This window comes from Anomaloglossus baeobatrachus, chromosome 1 (assembly GCF_048569485.1).
Source record: "Anomaloglossus baeobatrachus isolate aAnoBae1 chromosome 1, aAnoBae1.hap1, whole genome shotgun sequence".
In the NCBI taxonomy this organism is placed as follows: Eukaryota; Metazoa; Chordata; class Amphibia; order Anura; family Aromobatidae; genus Anomaloglossus; species Anomaloglossus baeobatrachus.
The window spans coordinates 771,040,423-771,064,546 of NC_134353.1; the positions used below are offsets into that span (position 1 = coordinate 771,040,423).

A 24,124-nucleotide genomic window follows, 5' to 3' on the forward strand; every position below is an offset into this window, starting at 1 on the left:
TTGATACTTTTTCTAAAATATGATGGATATTGTATGTAATTCTTAGGTGCAGAAACACCTTTTTTTTGGTTTCATATATGAGTCATATGGTGGAATCTGCGTTGCTCAATGTGTAAACAGATATGGATCTTTGGTTCTTCTTTTTGGTTAATACAGCTTTAAAAGGAACCTGTCACCAAATTTGGTGACTATTAGCTGCAGCAATCACCAGTGGGCTCTTATATACAGCATTCTAACATGTTGTATATAAGAGCCCAGGCCGCTGCGTAAAACGTAAAAATCACTTTATAATACTTACCTAAGCAGTCGGTATGGTGCAAATGGGTCAGATGGGTGTCTCCGTTCTCCGGGTGCGGCGCCTCCTCTTTTGGCCATTTTCATCCTCCTTCTTCTGAAGCCGGGTGCATGTGGCGTCCTACATCATGCACACGTGCCGGCATTGAGGACCTGCACAGACGCACTATAATACTTTGATCTGCCCTGCTCAGGGCAGATCAAAGTACGCCTGCACAGGACCTCAATGCTGGTGCGTGTGCATGATGTAGGACGCGTCATGCACCCCGGCATCAGAAGAAGGAAGACAAAGATGATCAGAAAACAGTGTAAGGAGCAAAAAAAATCAAATCAGCAGAACTGTTTTTTTTGGCCACAACAACAGGTAAAAAATGTAATATCAAGTGATCAAAACATCATATGTTTCCAAAATTATATCAAGAAACATATTGGCTCAGGTTGGAAAAGCATAAGCTTTTACAAAGCTCCCTAACCGGAAAATTTAAAACGTTACTGTTCTCTGAAAGTGGCAACAAAAGAAAAAATTGTATTTATTTATTGTTTTTTTACAAATTTCTGATTTTTTTTCATAAAGTATTGACCACCACTGTACAAGTTATGATAATCCATAAAAAAATCATAGTTGAAGAACATTATAGAAACATTGCAACAACACAAAATTATGTTATCCAGCTCAATGATGCTTCTATAGTGTGGGAAATGGATCTGGGGAAGTATTTTGTTTGCGAACAAGATGAATCTCAAAATCTTGAAATCAGAAGTTCATCTCAAACTAGATCCTCTGTAGATTGATTTACTCATCTCTACCTACCACAGTACTACTAAACTGATTATCTCTACTTACTCTAAGGTATGGATTGCCAGAAGGAATTACTATTCTGATGGTATTTCTTGGAAATGTAGGTATTGTATGTTCTAATTTTTTTTTTTTATTAAAATGTAAACTCTTACAGCCCCAAGCACTTTTTTTTGCTCTTTTGTTTTTTTCCTCCTTTTGTTCCAAGAGCCCTAACTTTTTTATTTTTCTGTCATCGCAAACAATTGATGGCTTGTTATTTTGCTAGAAGAATTGCAGTTTTAAATCACACAATTCAATTTAACCAATGTATTCAATTTAATACAATATGCTGTAAAACAAGAAAAAAATCAAAGTGCGGTGAAATTGTGGAAAAAACGCAATTTTGTCATTGTTTTTAGGGTGTTTGCTTTTACTTTACTCATTCTGCAGTTCAAATGAACTGGTAAAAAGATTCTCTATAAATATTGAAATTTGTAAAAAAAATAATTTTGTTTGTATCACCATTTTCTGAGTGCGTAACTTTTTTTTCTCCATTGACAGAGCTATGTGACTAATTGTTTTTTTTATCCTGAGCTGAAGTTTTTACTGACATCCTTTTGGGGTACATTTTTTGGGAAATTTGCACAAAGCGAATTATAAATAGTTTAAATTCACACAGACCTGAGTGTCATAAAATTTGACTGTATTCTATTTGGATGAATTTGGATCAATCATCTCTAGTCACTGGATTAATATTTGTTGTCACCTTTGCTATTTTCTCACCAAACAAAAGAGTAATTAATAGGGATGATCGAGTACCTCAAATATTCACAAATATTTTCCGAATAGGTCTCAGCTATTCAAGAATATTCGATGAGCAATGTAAGTCTATGAGAAACCCGAATAACAACTATTCGGAACTATTCGGGCTTCCCATAGACTTACATTGCGCATTTAATATTCACACAGCGGCGACCTATTCAGAAAATGTTCACGAACCCGAATATTTGAGGTATTAGATCATCCCTAGTAATTAATTATGGGATCTGGGCTTACTTTAGACCAATCTCCTGTTCTCCATATGTAGCACTTCGAGTAGTCTTCACAATCTTCCATATCGCGGGGTCTGGTGGACATTAGACATTTCTTACGAGGGTTTGTACATCTCACAGTCCGATGTCGTACACCTTTACCACATTTCAAGGAGCACTGAAAAAGATGAATCATTTTAAAGTTTTGTCTTTAACGTATGTCAGTTTTTTTTGCAGATAAAATGTAATAATTCTGTTACATAGTTACTTAGGTTGAAAAAAGTTCAACCTTTCTCCACGAATTATACATTTGTAATCAAGTCATTTATAACCAACAATGTTGTGTGTACTGAGGAAATCATCCAGCCCTTTTTAAGATTGTATTTTCATTTTGGAGCATGCAAATACGTATAGAACTGCTTTCTATTTGAAGAATATATACTCTAATAATGTCCATTAACCACTAATAGTTTTACTCATATCGTATGGCACATTCATGGTACCATATACAATGTAATTTGATGTATTTGATTTGATTTTTGGCTAATTACACATCCCAGAATCCATATATGTGTCATTATTTCATCCTATTTCTCAGGATAGAGTGTGGGATTATCCTAAATAATATAAGCATGGTGGAATACTGCAATAATAAATAGTATTTTAGAGTGCAGACATTTTGGAAGTAAGGTTCAAAGACCCACATTGACTATGATTCACCCAAACCATATCAATTTTTTAGAATTATACTGAATATAGTAGTAATGATTCTGTTCCACTCTATTGATCTCCTTCATGTGTATTACTACACCTCAGACCATACTCCGGCCTCCCACACTGTCATACAGTCCTGTCCCTCACAGCGCTGGTTTGAAGGAGGCTTGTATCCAGGACAGTCTTTTTCACGGACTGCGATCAGTGTTCCATTTCTGAGTTGTTGTGTACACGCAGTCTGCCGGGTCTGAGTCCCTTTACCGCATGTCCTTGAACATGGACTCCAATCAGTCATCATCCATCTAAATAGGAAATAATTTTAGAAGTAAAAAAACTTTATTAGAAAAAAGGTATTTTGTAGATGAATATACAGAATATTAAAAAAGTTTATAGTTCTCTATATAGTTATAGTTTATACAGGTAAAATAGAGCTTTGTACCATTACAGTATTAGCCAGTACATAGAAAAAAATTGTTTAAAAGAACTGAGAGTCCTTAGTGGTTGATACCTTTTAGTAGCTGTTAAAAGGTATCAACCACTGAGGACTCTCAGTTCTTTTAAACAATTTTTTTCTATAGTTCTCCATAGTATTTTGGGGGATATTTTTTAACTAATGTTGAAAGTAGTAACAGTACAAACAATTGTTACTTATATATGTTGTTATGTTTCCTGTGTTTCTGTTATAATGTGTACTTTATTAAATTTTAAGGGGTTTACAATAACAGGGGAGGGGGTTGTTATAATGTATTTGGAACAAATTAATAAAAGTCAATACAAAGGAAAAGTAGATGATGAGTCTATGTCAATCAGACTAAGGAAACTTACTATCAAAGGAGCTACTGTCATAAGGACACATAGTGTACTTCTCTCAGCTAAGGAGCAGCAATGATATGAGATGGAATAAATCTTTTTGCTGACTTCTCAGTGACTGAGATTTTCAATCATTTTTATTGTATTTTAAATTTGAACAAATAAAACAGAATTAATTTCATTAATAAATTTGTTCGACTACATTATGAATAAGTATACTTACATTAACCATTTAGTATATGTAGGGGGTAAGGAAGGAGGGGTTAGGGAGGATAAATTAGGGAAGAACAACTTTATTGGGGCAAACCTGGGAAAGATCAAGGAAAAAAGGTGGGAAGGGTAAGTAGTAAAAGGGAGAATTAACCTTAAGTAACGAAGGAGGGGAAAACAAAATAAATTATAAGAGTAAAGAAAAGAAGGAAAAGAGAAAAGATAGAAAAAGAGAGAGAGGGTTGGGTAGGGAGGAACAGAGGTTTTTGTATCTTTGGAGTAGAGTCTCTTTGAGAAAATCTATATATTTATAAGACTGTGAGAGAGTAGTAGAAGTCAACCTATATATTTGGGATTCAATAGTTATCCAGTATCTATTAAATTGTCTAACCATACTCCCCATCTTTTATGGTGAGAGCCGAATGAGTTATTAAATATAGCATGTTTCCTTTCAAATTTGTGATGTAGTATCAGCTTGTTGGTAATTTCCATTATATTTGGTATATTGTCACTATTCCAATTCCAGTGACTGAGCATGTATACTTATTCTGCTGAGCCATGAAGCTGGAGAAACCCTTGCCTTCCACTCATTCTCAGTGGGTGAACAGATTTATTTCATCTCATGTTAGTGCATCTTCCTGGATGAGAAAGGTATGTGTGCTTATGACAGCAGCACTTTTGACAGTTCAGATGTCTCAGGCTCAGCAATCATCCATCCAAACATGTGACTTGAATGACAGCAGACTGAATTAAATCAAAAGTTTAGCACATTCTCACAGAACAATTTATAATTTTTTGGCTTTACATTGAAAAGTGTGCACAATATTAAGGGTCCACTTACTCAGAACAGTATGATGTCCAAACCTCCTTTTTAAGGCTTCTATTAGCTAAGGGTACGTGTCCATGAACAGTGTTTGCAGCGTTTTGGAAGCAGCGTGTTTTCTCTGCATCCAAAATGCTGCGTTGCACAGTACAAGCACAGTGGATGTTATTTCTAGAAATCCCATGCCCACTGTGCGTGTACGGCTTGCAGTGAAAACTTACCTAGTGCGGCTTTCTGAGCTGCAAGCATGCCAATTCTTTGCTGTGGATTTGCATGCGTCCTCCGTAGGGAGAACACAAGCGAGAGATCACAGCACCTCGACTCCTGATCAGTGGCACGAGCAGCTGTGGTCTCCTGATTTCTCCTGTAGAGGAGACTCGTGGCCCCACAGGTCAGGACCCGCCACGTCCAGGACGCAGCTCATCCTGATCGTGGGTACATATAACATTTGAAAGCTGATAAAAAATATATTGATAAATTTAGTATTTTTTCCTGTAATGAACTTATGCTGATTTGCCACAATATTTATCCTTGAGAACTCTTGTTAAAATGTAGTTTTGCTTGACATACTAACCCAAAGTTTGTTCCTGCCAAGCAGAAATAAGTTACAACCTGAAAACATCCATCATATCTATCTGGAGCAGTGGTCTGCAGTAACACATCTGGAGGGAGGTGCCTGCTCTTATACAATGGAGGCCTCACAGACACCTGCTTCCCACACCAAAATCTTATGTTCTGATCCCTGTGGCTAGTTATCCTGACTTGATTGTAACATCTGCATAACACATTGAGGCTGCAGCAAACTCTGGATGATATTCTTAAATCCCTGTTCAGTTTTCACATCATAATCTCAAGCTGTTATATAGCTGTGTAGTGTAAAATCCACAATATCTACGGTTGTATAATTATCCTCTGTTTTATGGGAATATATATCTATAATAAACTCTGAAATATATATACATATATATATATATATATATATATATATATATGAGTCCAACAATGTAGACCAGCTCACTCCTGTGAATCACCTGTATCCTCAGCTCACCTGGTTAACTCCGTTGTGCCCGGATCAGGACGTAGGAGTCCATCCATACAAATGTGAACAACAACAAGGCAGAATCCAGCAATAACGTGAGCAATCCAGGATGCTGTTAAAAATTTTTTCCTTCTTTTTATTCATAAATTCATTAAAATATAATGGTCCAAGCAATTCAGAACAGCATTATCGCAGGAAAATAGCGCAGATAGGACTATCCTGTCCTATCTGCGCTATTTTCCTGCGATAATGCTGTTCTGAATTGCTTGGACCATTATATTTTAATGAATTTATGAATAAAAGGAAGGAGGGGATTTTTTAACAGCATCCTGGATTGCTCACGTTATTGCTGGATTCTGCCTTGTTGTTGTTCATATATATATATATATATATATGCTGTGACACTGCAATTATAACACTGAGAAGGAGAAGTTGTGCAACTATGGAAATGAAACTATTGTTACACATGATAATGATATTCAATAATTAAAAATGTGTAAGAGAGTGGAAGAATTACTGGCCTCCTTTGAAGATGTTATTAATATGAAGTGTTGTATCAATGTGTTTCCTATATGCTGGATTGTTTATGTGATTACACTGTGGAAATTACTACTAACTGAATTAGTTTTATGTAATACCCGACTGTCACTGATAACAGTGGGTTTTAGGAGATGCAGTGAGGCCAGTGTAGTAAGGGTTAAATTCAAACTCTGCTGTTATGCAGTGAATAGTGATGAATGAACTCGTGGATATTCAGGCTTGGCCAACCAGCATGGACTAAAAAAAATTGGCCTCGGCAGCCGAACTTGACCCCAAACTTTACCCCGGACTCGGAACCCTATATAAGTCTAAGGGACCTTAACTTATGTGTTATGAAATTGTGTTAGTAAGAGCTCAGGGGGCTGCAAAAGAGAGAAAGTAAGGAATAAAGCATAGTTATACTCACTGACCTTCCCCGGGGCTGTAACACTTCTACCGGGTCCAATCATTAGCTATCATGCATATTCACTACTTCCCCGCCCAACTTCAGTCCCAGCATCTGTGATTGGTTGCAGTTAGACCGCACCCCCACTCTGTGAGCTTTTTAACCAACATCTTTTATAATTGAACATTTTTCTGTTCAGAAAGGTTATACAGTCTTATACTCACTAGGTATTTTAGATTTTTCCATATAATAATTCTATTGCTTTGTGAGTGGGTTGGAACCGTTCTACCATCGCGGCACTTCATTTTGTGCCCGATTTAATTGTTGTTAATAAACATTTTTGTGTTATTTATGTTCATTTTTCATGGATTTTCAATAAAAATTGATGTTTTGTATTAGGGGTGTACCTTTTCTTACATAGTTTTGCTTTTTTCTCTAAGATTGCATATAAATCCAAGATGCTTTTCTTATCTAATTATGATATATAGCATGATTAACAAAGAAGTCAAGATTTAATTTCATGACTTTGAAATGTTTAGTTTTGGATTGATCATTATGGAGCTATTATTTTCTGAAGGAGTCTAGATTCAAATATCTTGCAACTTCCTTATTAACTGAATATAAGTTGTCTACAGACTGATAAATGAAATAGAGCAGCCTTAGAGATGGCTGATCTTGCAGATGTTAGGATTCGGCGGGTCCAGACAGACTAAAAAAAAGTCTGGTTTGGGATCAGACTTGACCTGAACTTGACCCCAGACGCCGAACCCCATAAAATTCTAAAGGGCCCAAACTTAAAGAGAGCCAACCACCAGGATTTTGCTATATCAATTAAAGGCAGTGCCATACTGGCACTAAGATGCTGAATCCAGGCAGACCAGTTGTAGAAAGATCTTATGCTTGGTTGATGAAATATCTTTAATCAAAGTTGCAGAAATACACTACACTTTGATTGACATGTGCAATCGGGGTGGGTCTTTGTGGCTTGGGTGCTCGGCGTTTATTTATCCTTGGGGGTCCTCATGGCTTGCCCCCTTTTCTTTATTTGCATTTCGCATCATGCCACCATTAATGTTGTTGGCAGTGTGTGCGCATTGCCACAGTGATTACGAAATGGTACTACTACTAGTACTAAAATGGCACCAGAGTCCTCGCATGTGGTACCAGAATCTCCAGCGCAATTTTAATGAAGACATTGCAGTGAAGACTATGAAAGGCATCAGCGCGTGCGCAGATGTGAAAAAAAAATGCGCATGTGCCAATGCCTGTTATGGTCTTCACCACTGTGTCTTCAATAAACTGGTGTTGGAGACCGCAGTGCGTAAATGGACGGACTCCAGCGCCAGAAGAGGATGAATAAACGCTGAAGACCCGACCCACAAAGGCCTTCCGCTGTTGCACATGGCAATCAAAGTGCAGTGCATTTCTGCAAGTTTGATGAAAGATATTTCATCAACCAAGCATCCAATATTTCTACAACAGGAATGCCTGTTATAACTTTTTAAGAGTTATATAATGCTATTAATAAGGGCTAGGGGGCTGCAACAAAAGGAAGCAAAACTGGAATTAAAGCAGGAGAATTATACTTATTGAGTTTCTGTACAGCTGTCACACTGCTTCTGGGTTTGCTTATTAAATCTCTTTAATATTAGCTGCTTCCCCTGCCCGCCCTCTGTGCAGCATCTGTGATTGATTGGCCAGCATGACAGCACCTGCTATAGGTTGCCCTCTCACTAAATGTCTGAGTCCTGAAGTGGAGTGTAAAAATAAATAAATAATTGGAAAACATAGCTTAAGGTCCCCATATTTTGATACTCAGTGCAGATAAAGCAGACAGCTGGAGGCTGCAGCCCACAGCTGTGTGCATTATCTTGGCTGTGTATCAAAATAGAAGGTATCCCATGTGGCTTTTTTAAATTACTTCAATAAATTATTTTGAAAAATGGCGTGCAGTCCCCCAAAAAAATGTTGATACCCAGACAAGATAAATCAGACAGAAGGGGGCTGGTAATCTCTGGCTGTGGAGACTCACAGGTATTGAGCCCTTCCCAACCTTAAACTAGCAGCCCACAGCTGCCCAGAATTGCTGCATCCATTAGATGTGCCAATCCTGGCTCTTTACCTGGCTCATCCCGATTACTCTGGTGCAGTGGCAATTGGGGCAAATCACAGCGGTTAATAACAGCTGTGATTTGTTAAAAAAATAACAGCTACCATGAAGCCCAAGGTTAGTTATGGGGAGGGATCTATGAGGTTTTTATTTTATCAACTAAAGGATATTTCTCTGAGTTTTATGTTTATTTCTTTTTACTTACACGATTAGCACCAGGATAGTAGAATATTACAAAAAGATCTGGATAAGATGTCAGAATGGGCAGATACTTGGCAAATAAGATTTAATGTTGATAAATGTAAAGTAATGCACCTAGGATGGAGTAATCCTATAACTGCGTATACATTAAATGGAAGTAAACTCGGGACTACAGAACAGGAGAAGGACTTGGGTATTCTCAATACAAATAAGCTGAGCAGCAGCACTCAATGTCAAGCAGCAGCTGCAAACGCAAACAAGATTCTAGGGTGTATAAGAAGAAAGATTAGATCCTATGATCCCAACGTATTGTTACCCCTCTATAAATCACTTGTAAGGCCACATCTGGAATATGGGATCCAGTTTTGGGCTCCACATTTTAAAAAGGACATTCAGAAGTTAGAGTCAATTCAAAGGCAGGCAACTAGACTACTACAAGGAATGGAAGGCCTCCCATATGATGACAGGTTGAAAAAGTTACATATGTTTAGCTTAGAAAAAAGACGTCTCAGAGGAGATCTCATTTATATGTATAAATACATGTGTGGTCAATATAAAGGACTGGCACATGATTTATTTCTTCCAAAGACAATACTAAGGACCAGGGGGCACTTACTGCGAGTGGAAGAAAAGCGATTCCGACAGCTAAATAGGAAAGGGTTCTTTACAGTTAGAGCAGTCAGACTGTGGAATGCCCTACCACAAGAGGTAGTAATGGCAGATACTATAACAGCTTTTAAAAAAGGGCTGGATGATTTCCTCAGTACACAAAACATTGTTGGTTATAAATGACTTAGTGACCAAATGTAGAACTGGTGGAGGAAGGTTGAACTAGATGGACCTAGGTCTTTTTTCAAACTTAGTAACTATGTAACTATGATAGCAATCAGAATGAGCTGGTTAAGTGCCAGGATTGGCGCATCTAATGGACGTGATTGTGTGCTGCAATTTTTGGGCTGAGGAGGGCCCAATAACCTCTACAGCTTGAGAATACCAGCCCCCAGCTGTCCGCTTTATCTTGGCTGGGTATCAAAATCGGGGGACACACCAAGCACTGATTTTATACATTATTTATTTCTATTAAAAAAAAGACTCTTGGGGTCCCTCGTATTTTGATACACAGCCAAGATAACAGTCACAGCTGGGGGCTGCAGCCTCCAGCTGTCTGCTTTATCTGCGCTGGGTATCAAAATACAGGGGACCCTACGCCATTTTTTCAAATGATTTATTTTTACACTCCAATTTGGGAACCAGACAGCTAGTGTGAAGGCAACCAATCACAGATGCTGGCACAGAGGGTGGGGGTGCAGTCTGACTGCAACCAATGACAGATACTTTCACAGAGGGTGAACGGGGAAGCAGTCAATATTCAAAAGGTTTAATTAGTGGACCGAGAAGCATTGTGACAGCCATGCAAAAACTCCGTAAGTATAGTAATCCCTGTTTTGCTTCCTTTTGCAGTCCCCTAGCCCTACCAACGCCATTTTGCAATTTTTTAACTCTTATGCCTGCTTTACACGAGTCGATCTATCGTACGATAGCACGAGCGATCGTACCTGCCCCCGTCGTTTTTGCGTCACGAGCAAATCGCTGCCCGTGGCGCACAAACTCGTTTAACCCCCGTCACATGCACCTACCTTCTGGACGACCTCGCTGTGGGCGACGAACGTCCACTTCCTGAAGTGGGAGGGACGTTCGGCGTCACAGCGAGGTCACATGGCAGCCGGCCAATAGAAGCGGAGGGGCGGAGATGAGCGGGATGTAAACATCCCACCCACCTCCTTCCTTCCACATAGCCGGTGGGTGCCGCGGGACGCAGGTAAGCTGTGTTCATCGTTCCCGTGGTGTCACACGGAGCAACATGTGCTGCCATGGAAACGATGAATAACCGGAGCCATTTTAAATAAACAATATTTTGAAACTGAGCGACGAGTACACGACTCACGATTTATGAGCGATACTGCATCGCTCAGAGGTGTTACACGAGACGACGTTGCGAACGATTCCGGATGTGCGTCATGAAAACCGTGACCCCGATGACGCATCGCACGATAGCTCGTCTTGTGTAAAGCACCCTTTAACTTCATGTTCCTAGACTTATATGGGGTTCAGGGCCTGGGGTTAAGTTCAGGTCAAGTCCGGCCCTAGATCGGACTTTTATTTTTTTTTTTTAAGTATGGCTGGACCCTTTGAACCCTGCTTTAATCATCATTATGCATCCTTTTTTATTTTTATCTGGGTGGCCAAACTCAAACAGTAACATGGACTTCCCTGAAAAGTCTGTGTTCGGGGTCTGTGCATGGACATCAAACATTACAGTTCACGTTTGCCCATCACTAAACAGTATCATATGAGTTCCATTTGCAATAACAGTTTTTGATCAAAAACCCTATCTATTAGAGGATGTAAAAGGCGACATGGACATACAGTTAGGTCCAGAAATATTTGGACAGTGACACAAGTTTTATTTTAGCTGTTTACAAAAACATGTTCAGAAATACAATTATATATATATATATAATATGGGCTGAAAGTGCACACTCCCAGCTGCAATATGAGAGTTTTCACATCCAAATCGGAGAAAGGGTTTAGGAATCATAGCTCTGTAATGCATAGCCTCCTCTTTTTCAAGGGACCAAAAGTAATTGGACAAGGGACTCTAAGGGCTGCAATTAACTCTGAAGGCGTCTCCCTTGTTAACCTGTAATAAATGAAGTAGTTAAAAGGTCTGGGGTTGATTACAGGTGTGTGGTTTTGCATTTGGAAGCTGTTGCTGTGACCAGACAACATGCGGTCTAAGGAACTCTCAATTGAGGTGAAGCAGAACATCCTGAGGCTGGAAAAAAAGAAAAAATCCGTCAGAGAGATAGCAGACATGCTTGGAGTAGCAAAATCAACAGTCGGGTACATTCTGAGAAAAAAGGAATTGACTGGTGAGCTTGGGAACTCAAAAAGGCCTGGGCGTCCACGGATGACAACAGTGGTGGATGATCGCCGCATACTTTCTTTGGTGAAGAAGAACCCGTTCACAACATCAACTGAAGTCCAGAACACTCTCAGTGAAGTAGGTGTATCTGTCTCTAAGTCAACAGTAAAGAGAAGACTCCATGAAAGTAAATACAAAGGGTTCACATCTAGATGCAAACCATTCATCAATTCCAAAAATAGACAGGCCAGAGTTAAATTTGCTGAAAAACACCTCATGAAGCCAGCTCAGTTCTGGAAAAGTATTCTATGGACAGATGAGATAAAGATCAACCTGTACCAGAATGATGGGAAGAAAAAGTTCGGAGAAGAAAGGGAATGGCACATGATTCAAGGCACACCACATCCTCTGTAAAACATGGTGGAGGCAACGTGATAGCATGGGCATGCATGGCTTTCAATGGCACTGGGTCACTTGTGTTTATTGATGACATAACAGCAGACAAGAGTAGCCGGATGAATTCTGAAGTGTACAGGGATATACTTTCAGCCCAGATTCAGCCAAATGCCGCAAAGTTGATCGGACAGCGCTTCATAGTACAGATGGACAATGACCTCAAGCATACAGCCAAAGCTACCCAGGAGTTCATGAGTGCAAAAAAGTGGAACATTCTGCAATGGCCAAGTCAATCACCAGATCTTAACCCAATTGAGCATGCATTTCACTTGCTCAAATCCAGACTTAAGACGGAAAGACCCACAAACAAGCAAGACCTGAAGGCTGCGGCTGTAAAGGCCTGGCAAAGCATTAAGAAGGAGAAAACCCAGCGTTTGGTGATGTCCATGGGTTCTAGACTTAAGGCAATGATTGCCTCCAATGGATTCGCAACAAAATATTTAAAATAAAAATAGTTTGTTTGGGTTTGGTTTATTTGTCCAATTACTTTTGACCTCCTAAAATGTGGAGTGTTTGTAAAGAAATGTGTACAATTCCTACAATTTCTATCAGATATTTTTGTTCAAACCTTCAAATTAAACGTTACAATCTGCACTTGAATTCTGTTGTAGAGGTTTCATTTCAAATCCAATGTGGTGGCATGCAGAGCCCAACTCGCGAAAATTGTGTCACTGTCCAAATATTTCTGGACCTAACTGTATTAATTTAGTTTTATTGTGTTCACATCCCTATGCAGAAATGCCCAAAGTTGTATGGAGATTAGCACAATGGAGCCATCCACCCATGTCCCAAAGATTTCTCTCTGTCATCTTTAAGCTCTGTACAAAATAGAGATTGCAACATGAACCTTAATATGGTGTTGACTTTTCTTGCAGAATACACAGTATGTCAGAAGAGAGAAAAGGAGAGGTTATAAATATATTTACCTTGTTTGACATGGTTGTTCGTTGCATTTTCTTATTTGAGCTTCCGGCTTCATCAAATCTTTACAGCTTACATTATCTACAATAGTTATATTTTTATTCATAATTTTCGTACATGACACAGTTGTTCTTCTTTCACCTAGTATGTAAAATAAATGCATAAATGCTCAACCAATATTGCATTTAATTTAATGACAGATATTTTGTAGTATTTTTATTACATTTTTCAAAAAACTTAAAATCAGTAGCACAACAGAGGAAAACATTATATTACAGTTATATATCTGATATTATTGAATATATTTATAGCCATAGCAATAGAAATCTCAAGGTCCCTTTAACCCTGACCCATCATAAAATTAATTGCACATAAAAGATCTAAAAAGGAATTTACTTGAGCTAAGAACACAACAAATAAAAAAGGGAGGATTTGAGAATTCTAGTAGAGCAGAGAGGAGGGTAACAAAAAATATAAGAAAACAAAAAAAAAATATTGGAATAAGGTAGCTATGGTCCACCAAGCCGGCAGGGTTGAACGCAACTATAAGTAATGACAAATGTTAGTATCAAGAGAGTAATCAGAAGCTTGTGTAGAGGAAATCTGTTGAAATTTGTCTTGTCAAACTAAAAGAATAGAGGAGGGTTTTTTTGACTCACCAGATATGAAGTGAGGTGCCTATCAAGTTTAGTGAAAGAAAGCTTATTACTTGTCTGGCTGTGAGATATTGTTCCTTAACTGGCAAAATACAAATGGTTAAAATTTGGAGTAGTTTTAGTATACCATCAATATATTTATTATCCAAAGTCTCTGATGGATACTTATACATTTTTGGTCCACATGTCTTTATTAACCTTATGATAAGTGCACCAAAAGTGAAGCATGTCCCGAAGGGCATAGGAACTTCAAGACAAATCAAAGAGTAGCCCAGGATGACATGGAGTAGGCTAGGATGGCATGAGAAATACTGCAAGGTATAACAAGGCATTTGTTAAAAATATACAGCACTTTCAGGTCCACAGTTGGGAGCATTGTGAATCAGCCAGGTTAAAACCCAAGTTCCGCTCTCATTTGTTCACAAAGAAATATTGGGAGTAGAATGGAGCATGGGTCTGACTCCCCAAAAATGTCTTTATATTAGACTTGGAGATTGAATAGACCTGACTCATTGTTCAAATGCTGTGAGCATTAGATGTTTGGGGGATGAGTAGACAAAAGAAAAGGTGCTTCAGTTAATTGAAAACTTCAAATAACAGTGAGCACAAATGCTCCCATAAAAAAGTGAAAGTTTTATTACCATAAGTGGTTAGACTGTATTATCGAGCCCTGGATGAAAAAGCAGAGGAATTCTCCATACTAAGAGGTAAAAAATGATTTGGACATAAAAATCTTAGTTGAAGGTAGATGGAGTAAAACCTAGATACATATTTAACCTCACACCGAATTCTTTGGGAATGTCAAAAGAAGGTATTTTAAAGCCAAGGTTGTGGGGCGAGCTGCATAATTTGTTATGGTAGATAGTATTTGGTGATATTTGGAACTCTCTCTTTGTTAGGATTAATGTTTATAGATAGTTGTCTTTTTAACCCTAAGAGGTTAATGGGTAACTCTTTGGATAGTGGAAAAGAAAATTCTGTTTAGTGAAGGACAGTAATTATGAAATTAAGGCTGAAAGTGACAACACCCCATCATAGCATAGCAGTATGACTAGAAAAAGAGTATCAAACCTAAATTCTATTGATATCAATTGATACTTCATTGAATTGAACCTGGCACTAGTGGAGCAATTGGCCTACCTGTCTGATATATTTGGAGCCTGTCTCAATGTGACAAAGGCAGCTTGATCCTTCCCTACTAGGTCTCCCAAAGCTTCCCAGTGTATGGATAGAATTGTATGTTGGCTAGAAGCTTAACATCTATGTTAATAAGCAAGACAATTAATGGAGGGTGGCCATGATCTGTACTTTCTTCTAATGAGTCTTTTGAGTGTCTGTTCTCAGAAAATGTGGTAACCCCGGCAGTCAGACTCCAAGCAATCAGCTAATTATCACTTTGGTCAATACTAGATGTATAAATCCTCCTACAGATACAGGTGCATCTCAGTAAATTAGAATATTATCAAAAAGTTAATTTATTTAGGTAATTTATTTAGGTAATTCAATACAAAAAGGGAAACACATATTATATAGAGTCACACACAGAGTGATCTATTTCAAGTGTTTATTTCTGTTAATTTTGATGATTATGGCTTACAGCCAATGAAAACCTAAAAGTCATTATCTCAGAAAATTAGAATATTATATAAGACCAACGCTACTGACGTTATATATTGGTGATGAGTGGCTTGACACATGAAATGCGACAGTTGTAGTCCATGTCCTGGATATGTCTGTGTGTGGTGGCTCTTGAAGCACTGACTCCACAAGCGTCCACTCCTTGTGAATCTTCTACAAATTTTTGAATGGCTTTTTCTTAACAATCCTATCAAGGCTGTGGTTATCCCGATTGCTTGTGGACCTTTTTCTACCACACTTTTTCCTTCCACTCAACTTTCCATTAATATGCTTGGATACAGCACTCTGTGAACAGACAACTTCTTTAGCAATGATCTTCTGTGGCTTACCCTCCTTGTGGAGTGTGTCAATAACTGCCTTAAGGACATGACATCTGTCAAGTCAGCAGTCTTTCCCATAATTGTGTAGCCTACCAAACCAGACTAAGGGACCATTTTAAATTCTTAAGGCCGCTTTACATGCTACGATATATCTAACGATATGTCGTCGGGGTCACGTAGCTAGTGACGCACATCCGGCCTCGTTTGACATATTGTAGCGTGTAACACAAATGAGCGTCCTTCTGTGCTCTGGTTACTCATCGTTCCCGAGGCAGCACACGTCGCTCCGTGTGACATCCCGGGAACGATGAACTGCAGCTTACCTGTGGCCACCGGCAATGCGGAAGGAAGGAGTTGGGTGGGATATTTACGTCCTGCTCATCTCCGCCTCTCCGCTTCTATTGGCCGGCTGCTGTGTGACATTGCTGTGACGCCGAACGTCCCTCCCCCTTCAGGAAGAGGATGTTTGCCGCCCACAGCGAGGTAGTTCTGGAGGTAAGTACGTGTGACGGGGGCTACCGAGTTTGTGCGACACGGGCAACAAATTGTCCGCATCACACAAACAATGGGGGTGGGTGCGATCGCACATGCGAACGCATGATACATTGATACTTGTAAAGCGGCCTTTAGGAAGCCTTTGTAGGTATTTTGTGGTAATTATTTTAATTTTCTAAGATAATGCCTTTTGGGTTTTTATTAACTGTAAGGGGTACTTTGCACACTGCGACATCGCAAGCTGATGCTGCGATGTCGAGCGCGATAGACCCGCCCCCGTCGCAGCAGCGAGATTTTGTGATTGCTGGCATAGCGAACATTATCGCTACGCCAGATTCACATGCACTCACCTGCCCTGCGACATCGGTCTGGCCGGCGAACCGCCTCCTTCCTAAGGGGGCGGGTCGTGCGGCATCACAGCGACGTCACAGGCAGGCGGCCAATAGCAGCGGAGGGGTGGTGAAAAGCAGGATGTAAACATCCCGCCCACCTCATTCCTTCCGCATTGCAGCCGGGAAGCAGGTAGGAGATGTTCCTCGCTCCTGTGGCTTCACACACAGCGATGTGTGCTGCCGCAGGAACGAGGAACTACATCGGACCTGTCGCTGCACCGGCATTATGGAAATGTCGGACCATACACTGATGATACGATAACGATGCTTTTGCGCTTGTTAATCGTATCAAAAAGGATTTGCACACTACGATATCGACTGCGACGCCGGATGTGCGTCACTTTCGATTTGACCCCACCGACATCGCACCTGCGATGTCGTAGTGTGCGATGGCCGCCTCAGCCATAATCATCAACATTAACAGAAATAAACACTTGCAATGGATCTCTCTGGGTGTAATGACTCTATATAATACATGTGTTTCCTTTTTTGTATTGAATTACTGAAACAAATTAACTTTTTGATGATATTCTAATTTATTTAGATGCACCTGTATATATCCAATTCTATCACTCACAATGGCACACACTGCCTATTTTCAAATACTTTGTATGCGCCTTCATATAGTACATTTTAGTGCTCATGCTGTTATTTACCTCCACCACAAACAGCATCACAGTCCTCCCAGCCTGAGTGTGTCCACATATACAAAGGTTCATTCACTTTTGCACTTTGGTTCTCTGGAACTGGGTTCAATGGTATTGTATATTCATAATGGAGCCCATAACTCTGGTCATGAAAGAGTAGCACCTGAAAAATAGACAGGATCAGGTCAATACAAAAAAAGAAAGAAAAACTAGTAAAGGATATGGAACATTGGCACGTGCTGCAAAGTACAGTGTTCTGATGTGTGGAAAATATGCTGGCATTTGCAGATGTCATTTTTTTCTTTCAGGAAAGGCTTTGAGACTACTGTGTATCTGAATGCATTTTATTGGGAGGTGGATATTTTTATTAAGTCAGAGTGTAATTTGGATCATAAAATCTCAGTCATTTCTAGGAAAGCAGTTGTTACTTTTGTACATATTTGCAAGTTAGCAGGTGGACATTAAAGAGTGGAATTTGCAAACAACCGTCCTCAAACACAGACCATTAAAAATAGGCTGTCACTGTTACTGTCAACAGTATTTTTCCATATGTTCTACATATTTTGTAGTCTAAATGAAACTTGGAAAAGTCCGACTTGCAGAAAGCAATGTGTATGAAATGCTTTCATTTTTCGCTTCACTCTATTTTCCTGGACACAATTCATTTTGGGCTTCACTGTCTAGAAACTAATATTGTCTACATGATATGCATGATCAACAAGTGAGTTAAATTCAATGCAGGTGTTTCTGTATTTTGGACTGGAATGGATTACAGCAAATACAGAGTATTTTATCAAGAAATTCTCTCAAGACTGAAAAGCGTTCTACTCCAGTGTTAACTCATTCTTCAACTTTTTTGCACATCTCATCACATCCAGTGGCACAAAAATGTTCACTGTAGTTACTACATTAATAGTTGAGTTAACACCTTAAATGTGTGGCCTGGTATGGTCCTTTAAGGGAAACTGTCACCAGGTTTTTCCCACTAAATCTGAGAGCAGCATAACGTAGGGAGGGAGATCCTGATTCCAGGTATATGTCCCTTATTGGGCTGCTTACTATAGTTCTAATAAAATCACTATTTTAGGCTATGTTCACACTAGAAAAATGATTTTTCTTAAGAAATTTCTTAAGAGTGGAGGATTAGGGCACCTGCGTTTTTGCCACGTTTTCGGTGCGTTTTTGGTGCGTTTTTACCGCTGGTTGCTCCCTGCGTTATTGTGCCAATTATCTATGGCAAATAACACAATTAGCTGCAGAAAAGAAGTGACATGCTCATTCTTTTTCTTAAGAAAATCTACTGAAAGAATTTTCTTAAGAAAAAAACACAGTGTGCGCACAGCTAATTTTTTTTGCCATAGGTTTTGCTGGGGAATGTCTGCAGAAAGGTTACAAGAATTTCTCAAGAAATTTCTGCAGCAAAAACGGACCAAAAACGCAGGTCAAAAACGCAGTGTGTGAACATAGCCTTAGTGATTAGTGCAGGAGATCATCACTAGAGGACTAGTAAACCTACTTCCATATAGTCATCCATATTCATGAACTCTGAATAATTCTGCCCTACCACTGTTTGGTAACTTTCTGCCTATGCACAGAGTAAACAGAAAGCTTCCAATCAGTGGTGTGGGTGGGGTTATACAGAACTCAGCATTTAGAATTAGTACTTCTGCAGCAGATAAAACTGATTTTATCAAAACTACAAGAAGCAGCTCAGTAACTGACACGTCGCTTGTCTCAAGGTTCCTACTCTTATATTATGCTGCTCTCATATCATATCATAGCACAAATCTAGTGACAGATTCCCTTTAAAGAGACTATGCCATCATGAAAATGCTGTCAGATTTATTGGCATCATACTATAGACCAGGAAAAGGTAAGGTAATTGATGTAAATATACTGGTGGTATCAGTAAATAAATGACAAACGAAAAAGCAGTTTGCATCACCTACGGGTCAGAAAACATGCAAATGTGTAAAAACACAACTTCAGAAAGTCAGGGGCTCACGTCCAACTTAAGGTATCCATTTGAAATTGACATCTGTGGGGGGAATTTAGCAGCACAGTTCCTTAAAAAGCATTCATACCCCATGAACTTTCCACAATACGCCCATATTAATGTGTTTTATTGAGATTTTATATAACATACCAATACAAAGTAGCAAGTATTTGTGAAGTGTAAAGGAAATGATACAAGGCTTTCTAAATAATTCTAAAATATAAATCTGAAAATTGTGACATATTTCTATTCAGCTGTTCAAAGACGTCTCCATCCAATCTCACTGAGCTATTTTGCACAGAAGAATGGGCAACAAATGTAGTCTTTAGATGTACAGAGTTATTAGGCACATATCCCAAATGACTTGCAGCAAAAATTGCAGTGAAACGTGGTCCTTCAAAGTATTGACTTAGGGAAGCTCAATACAAATGCACGTCATCATGTTCACATTTATATTGTTTAAATATTGGTAAAACCATGTGTCATTTCCTTTACACTTCACAAATACTTTGTGTTGGTATATTATATAAAATCCCACTAAAATACATTTCAGTTTAAGGGTGTAACATGAAAAAATGTGGAAAAGTTTGGCGGTATCAATATATTTTCAAGGCACTGTTAGTGCCACCACAGGAAAACTTAACCAACCTTTCAGAATTAACAGCAGAATGCCTGTGTCTGACTTTATTTCCTCTCTCTTCCCTTCTCCATAGAATCTTATTAGCACCAACTGTTAAGTCTTTTAAAAGTAATAAGAAAATCTGTTTTCGCTGAATACAGATTTTTCATGTGAATTGAGAATTTTAAGAGTGAATAATCAGTCCAGGAAAAAAAAAGAAGCATACTGTATTTATCTCATAAGATTATTACAAAGTTTCTTATCTTCTCATTAATTATTATTATAATTATTTGTACTAATTATTTGTGAAATAATAAAAATAAATAAAATGACAGTTACTCTTTAACCAGTTCAGCACGGGACCATTTTTCTCCGTTTCTGACCAGGCACATTTTCAGGTTTTATCGTACATGAGCTTTTAACGAATCTAAAAAAATGTTCTCATTTGGATAATTAAATAATTTATGCCTCTTATGTTTGGGGCTAAATTTTTATGGATAAAATAAGAGGAGGGTGTATATAAGGCACCAGTAATCCTGTAAAAAAAAAAATATATAAAGCGTATGCAAAATCAGTATTGTGAAAAAATACCTTTATAACTTAATTAAAGTGCACAGAAAAACATTAAAAACATTTAAAAAAGGCAAAAAAATTGGGAAATTTTTTCGTTTAAGAAAAATCCCTATTAATATGGGAACATCATCGATCTCCCAAGTAACCTAATAATATATGGCTAGATATAACAATGTTAAGACAAGTTGGTCTAAGTAGGACAGGATAAAATGAGCAATATTAGCAATAGAAAATATCCACAATAAATAGTAATGCATTTATCAAAATGTATGAAGCACATGTTATAGGGAAACCTGTCCTGACCACATGGAACATTGTAACAAAAAAGAGACAGTTGCACTCTGTAGTGGTAAGATATGTGCCTTGCCTTGCCATTGGCTGTTGGATTCACATAAAACTGGCCATTTTTTGTGCTAAGTATCTCATTTTTTACATGTCTTTTCATAACAGTAATCCATGTCTATATTCCCATATTTATTGTTCCACGTATCGTAGCACTGCAGTGTGCAACTGTCTCCTTTTTGTTACTAGGTTCATATTCAGTTTGCACCTGTTCATATTCGAAAGGTAGGATGTACTATCAGTCTTTTTCTTAGATTACATGGTCATGCCTTCTGATCTAGCACTTCTGCTCTTCGGCCTCAGGCGATTTTAATTCTCAATTTTCAGGTTCCTGTCTGCCCATACATTGTAGGTTTTGAGAGGCATTAGTTTGATAGGGACCCAACAAAAAGAGATCGCTTTGTCGTTGGCTTGTTGGGCTCACATAAAACTGGCAATTTTTGTGTGCTAAGTATCTCAATTTTTACATGTTTTTCATAGCAGTAATGCATGTCTGTATTCCCATATTCATTGTTCCACATATCTTAGCCCTACAGAGTGCACCTTTTTGTTACTATATTACAAGTTCAGTTTAGTAAAGTGAAGAAGAGCCCTGACGGCCATCACCTGGCTCCATTCTATACAACCACAAGAGGTTTAAATTAATAAATTAAAATTGAAACTTAATCTTTTCCTGCAAACCTATCATTCTGATCAGCTTGTCCTTCTCTGTACCATGGTGTTCACAGATCGGACAACGTGTAAAACGTAACATGTTCCCTTTAAGCATTGCTCAATTCTCATTGGCTACCATTTTCCACATGAGATTGAGATTCCTGAAAATGTAACGGTTACGTGGTATTAACTTCGACAACCCTAGAAATCGCCTATAAATATTTACATCTATTAATACTTTCTCTGATTAAACAATTCCAGTTCTTCTTTTAGTCAGGTTGCCAGGAACAAGCCAAAAGTTTATTTGAAGCAGAATTGTTTGGTGTCTATATTCTATTCCAGCCAAACTCTGATGGAAGAAGATCCAGAAGCTGGAGCAAAATAAATAGTAATACTGGAATAGTTATGACATTTTCTGTGAATTTCAAAATGTTGTTTTTGCCTCAGAATGGACGAGTGTGTCCAGGAAATTCAGCTCAATCACATCTCTTATTTTGTTGACCTTTTTTTCCTTCATTTTTTTAAAAGTTTTATTTCGGTATTAAGACAAAGGCCTCCTCCACACAGTAGTACAAACTATGAGGTGATGCTGCAAGTTCACAAATGTTCTTCACATGTAAGGGGGTGTGGGACCTTTGCACCCGCCCCTGAAAATCTCCATTGGTGTGTAGAATAGTGTATATAATGTTGATGTGTTCAAATCCCACCAAGGACAACATCTGCAGGGAGTTTGTATGTTCTCCCCGTGTTTGCGTGGCTTTGCTCTGGGTACTCCAGTTTCCTCCCATACTCCAAAGACATACAAATAGGGACTCTAGATTGTGAGCCCCAATGGGAATAGTGTTGCCGATGTATGTAAAGAGCTATGGAATTCATAGAGCTAAATAAATGAATAAAATTATTAATTATTATGTGTTTATGCTGATGTTGCACATGTGGCCATCTAGTGGCAGGCTTCAAGTACTGCTCCTTGTCAAAATGTTAAAGGTTGCCTAGCAATAGGAGTAGCCAGACAGAGAATAGTTAAGAACAATGTGAGGGGTTAGGGAGAATATATATATATATATATATATATATATATATATGTATATATATATATATATATATATTGTGAGATGCCGAGGGGAGAAGTACTAGAGAACAGGTATGTTTCCCCTCGGTTCATTTCATATGTCTCCACGTACTGACTGTGGAGCGGTCGGCCCATGCAAATGGGCTGGGAAAAGCTGGGAACATTATATCTGGCTCAGCAATAAGGTAGTCACTGAAGCCTGTTTATTTCAGTGTAATTTTGGGCTCGGTTTTTCCTGGAGCAATCAGTAGGAATGGCAGTGGGACTGGTTGCTCCCTTCTCCACATTAAATCCAGGTTTTGATCCCTCACTGGATCAGCTGAAATAATCAGGAGGCATTCAGTGAAAAAGAACCTGCTGAGGATAGCAGGAGAGGCTCATGGCTGCTGGGGCTGAGACTTTATACCTCCACTGGATGTGCTGAGGAACCCACACAGTAAGAGAATACTGTTTTGTTTGTTACATAGGTTTATTTTGTAGTTAGCATTCTGTTGTTAGTTAGTGGCCAGACGGCCTTAGACATTTATTTTCCTGTTTTTGTATGTGTAACACTGAGGCATAAGTATACACAATAAACACGGCAGTGGCCGTATCTGTTTGGAACCTGCCAGTCTGCCGCTGTCATCTGTGAATCCATAGCCACTCGCTTGGACCAAAGCAAAGATCCCAGCTGAGCTATATCCCCTGTCTCACAATATATATATATATATATACTAGAAGGTGGCCCGATTCTACGCATCGGGTATTCTAGAATTTACGTATTGTGTAGTTAATGTATGATTTTTGTTATATATATATATATATATATATATATATATATATATATATATAGATGTTGTTGTGTGCAGTTACCAAGTGTTTGTGTAGGGGCTGTACATGTTCTGGGTGTAACGGGGGGTGAGAGCGGTGTTGTTTGTGTGTTGCGTTGTGTGTCGTTATTTGTGGAGCGCTGTGTCTGTATCGTTGTGTATGTGCGTTGCGCGGTTTGTGTGGGTGTGTGTGTGTGTTTTGGGGGGAGGTATGTTTTGTGCAATGTGTGTGTTGTGCAGTATGTGCGTATATTTGTGTGTGCCGCGGTGTTTGTGTGTTGGGTGTTGTGTGTCTGCGGCGTTGTCTGTGTGTGTGGGTGTCTGTGTAGAACGATGTTTGTGGTTCCCAGTGTGTGTGTGTGGTGTGTTGTGCAGTGCGTGTGTGGCAGTGTGTGAGTGTGTTTTGGGGGGAGGTGTGCACCCTTCATCGTGGTCCACCCCCCATCGTGCTCCATCCCCCATGCTGCGCAGCCCCCATCGTGCTCCATCCCCCATGCTGCGCACCCCCCATCGTGCTCCATCCCCACTCCCCATTGTGCTCCATCCTCCATGCTGCGCATTCCCCATCGTGCTCCATCCCCCATGCTGCGCACTCCCCATCTTGCTCCATCCCCCATGCTGCGCACTCCCCATCGTGCTCCATCCCCCATGCTGCGCACTCCCCATCGTGCTC

At 39.1% G+C, this 24,124-nt stretch overlaps 1 protein-coding gene across 1 annotated transcript in view; it reads right to left on the reverse strand.

Moving 5' to 3' along the window:
* ADAMTS19 (ADAM metallopeptidase with thrombospondin type 1 motif 19) overlaps positions 1-24,124 on the reverse strand; it is a 422,212-nt gene that overhangs the window by 11,343 nt on the left and 386,745 nt on the right. Inside the window, exons 19-22 of the mRNA XM_075341865.1 lie at positions 17,396-17,549; positions 13,244-13,379; positions 2,915-3,119; positions 2,129-2,281 (exon numbers count right to left, since the gene is read on the reverse strand). Of these exons, the coding sequence (XP_075197980.1) occupies positions 2,129-2,281; positions 2,915-3,119; positions 13,244-13,379; positions 17,396-17,549 (648 nt within the window). The remainder of the gene's footprint in view (positions 1-2,128; positions 2,282-2,914; positions 3,120-13,243; positions 13,380-17,395; positions 17,550-24,124) is intronic.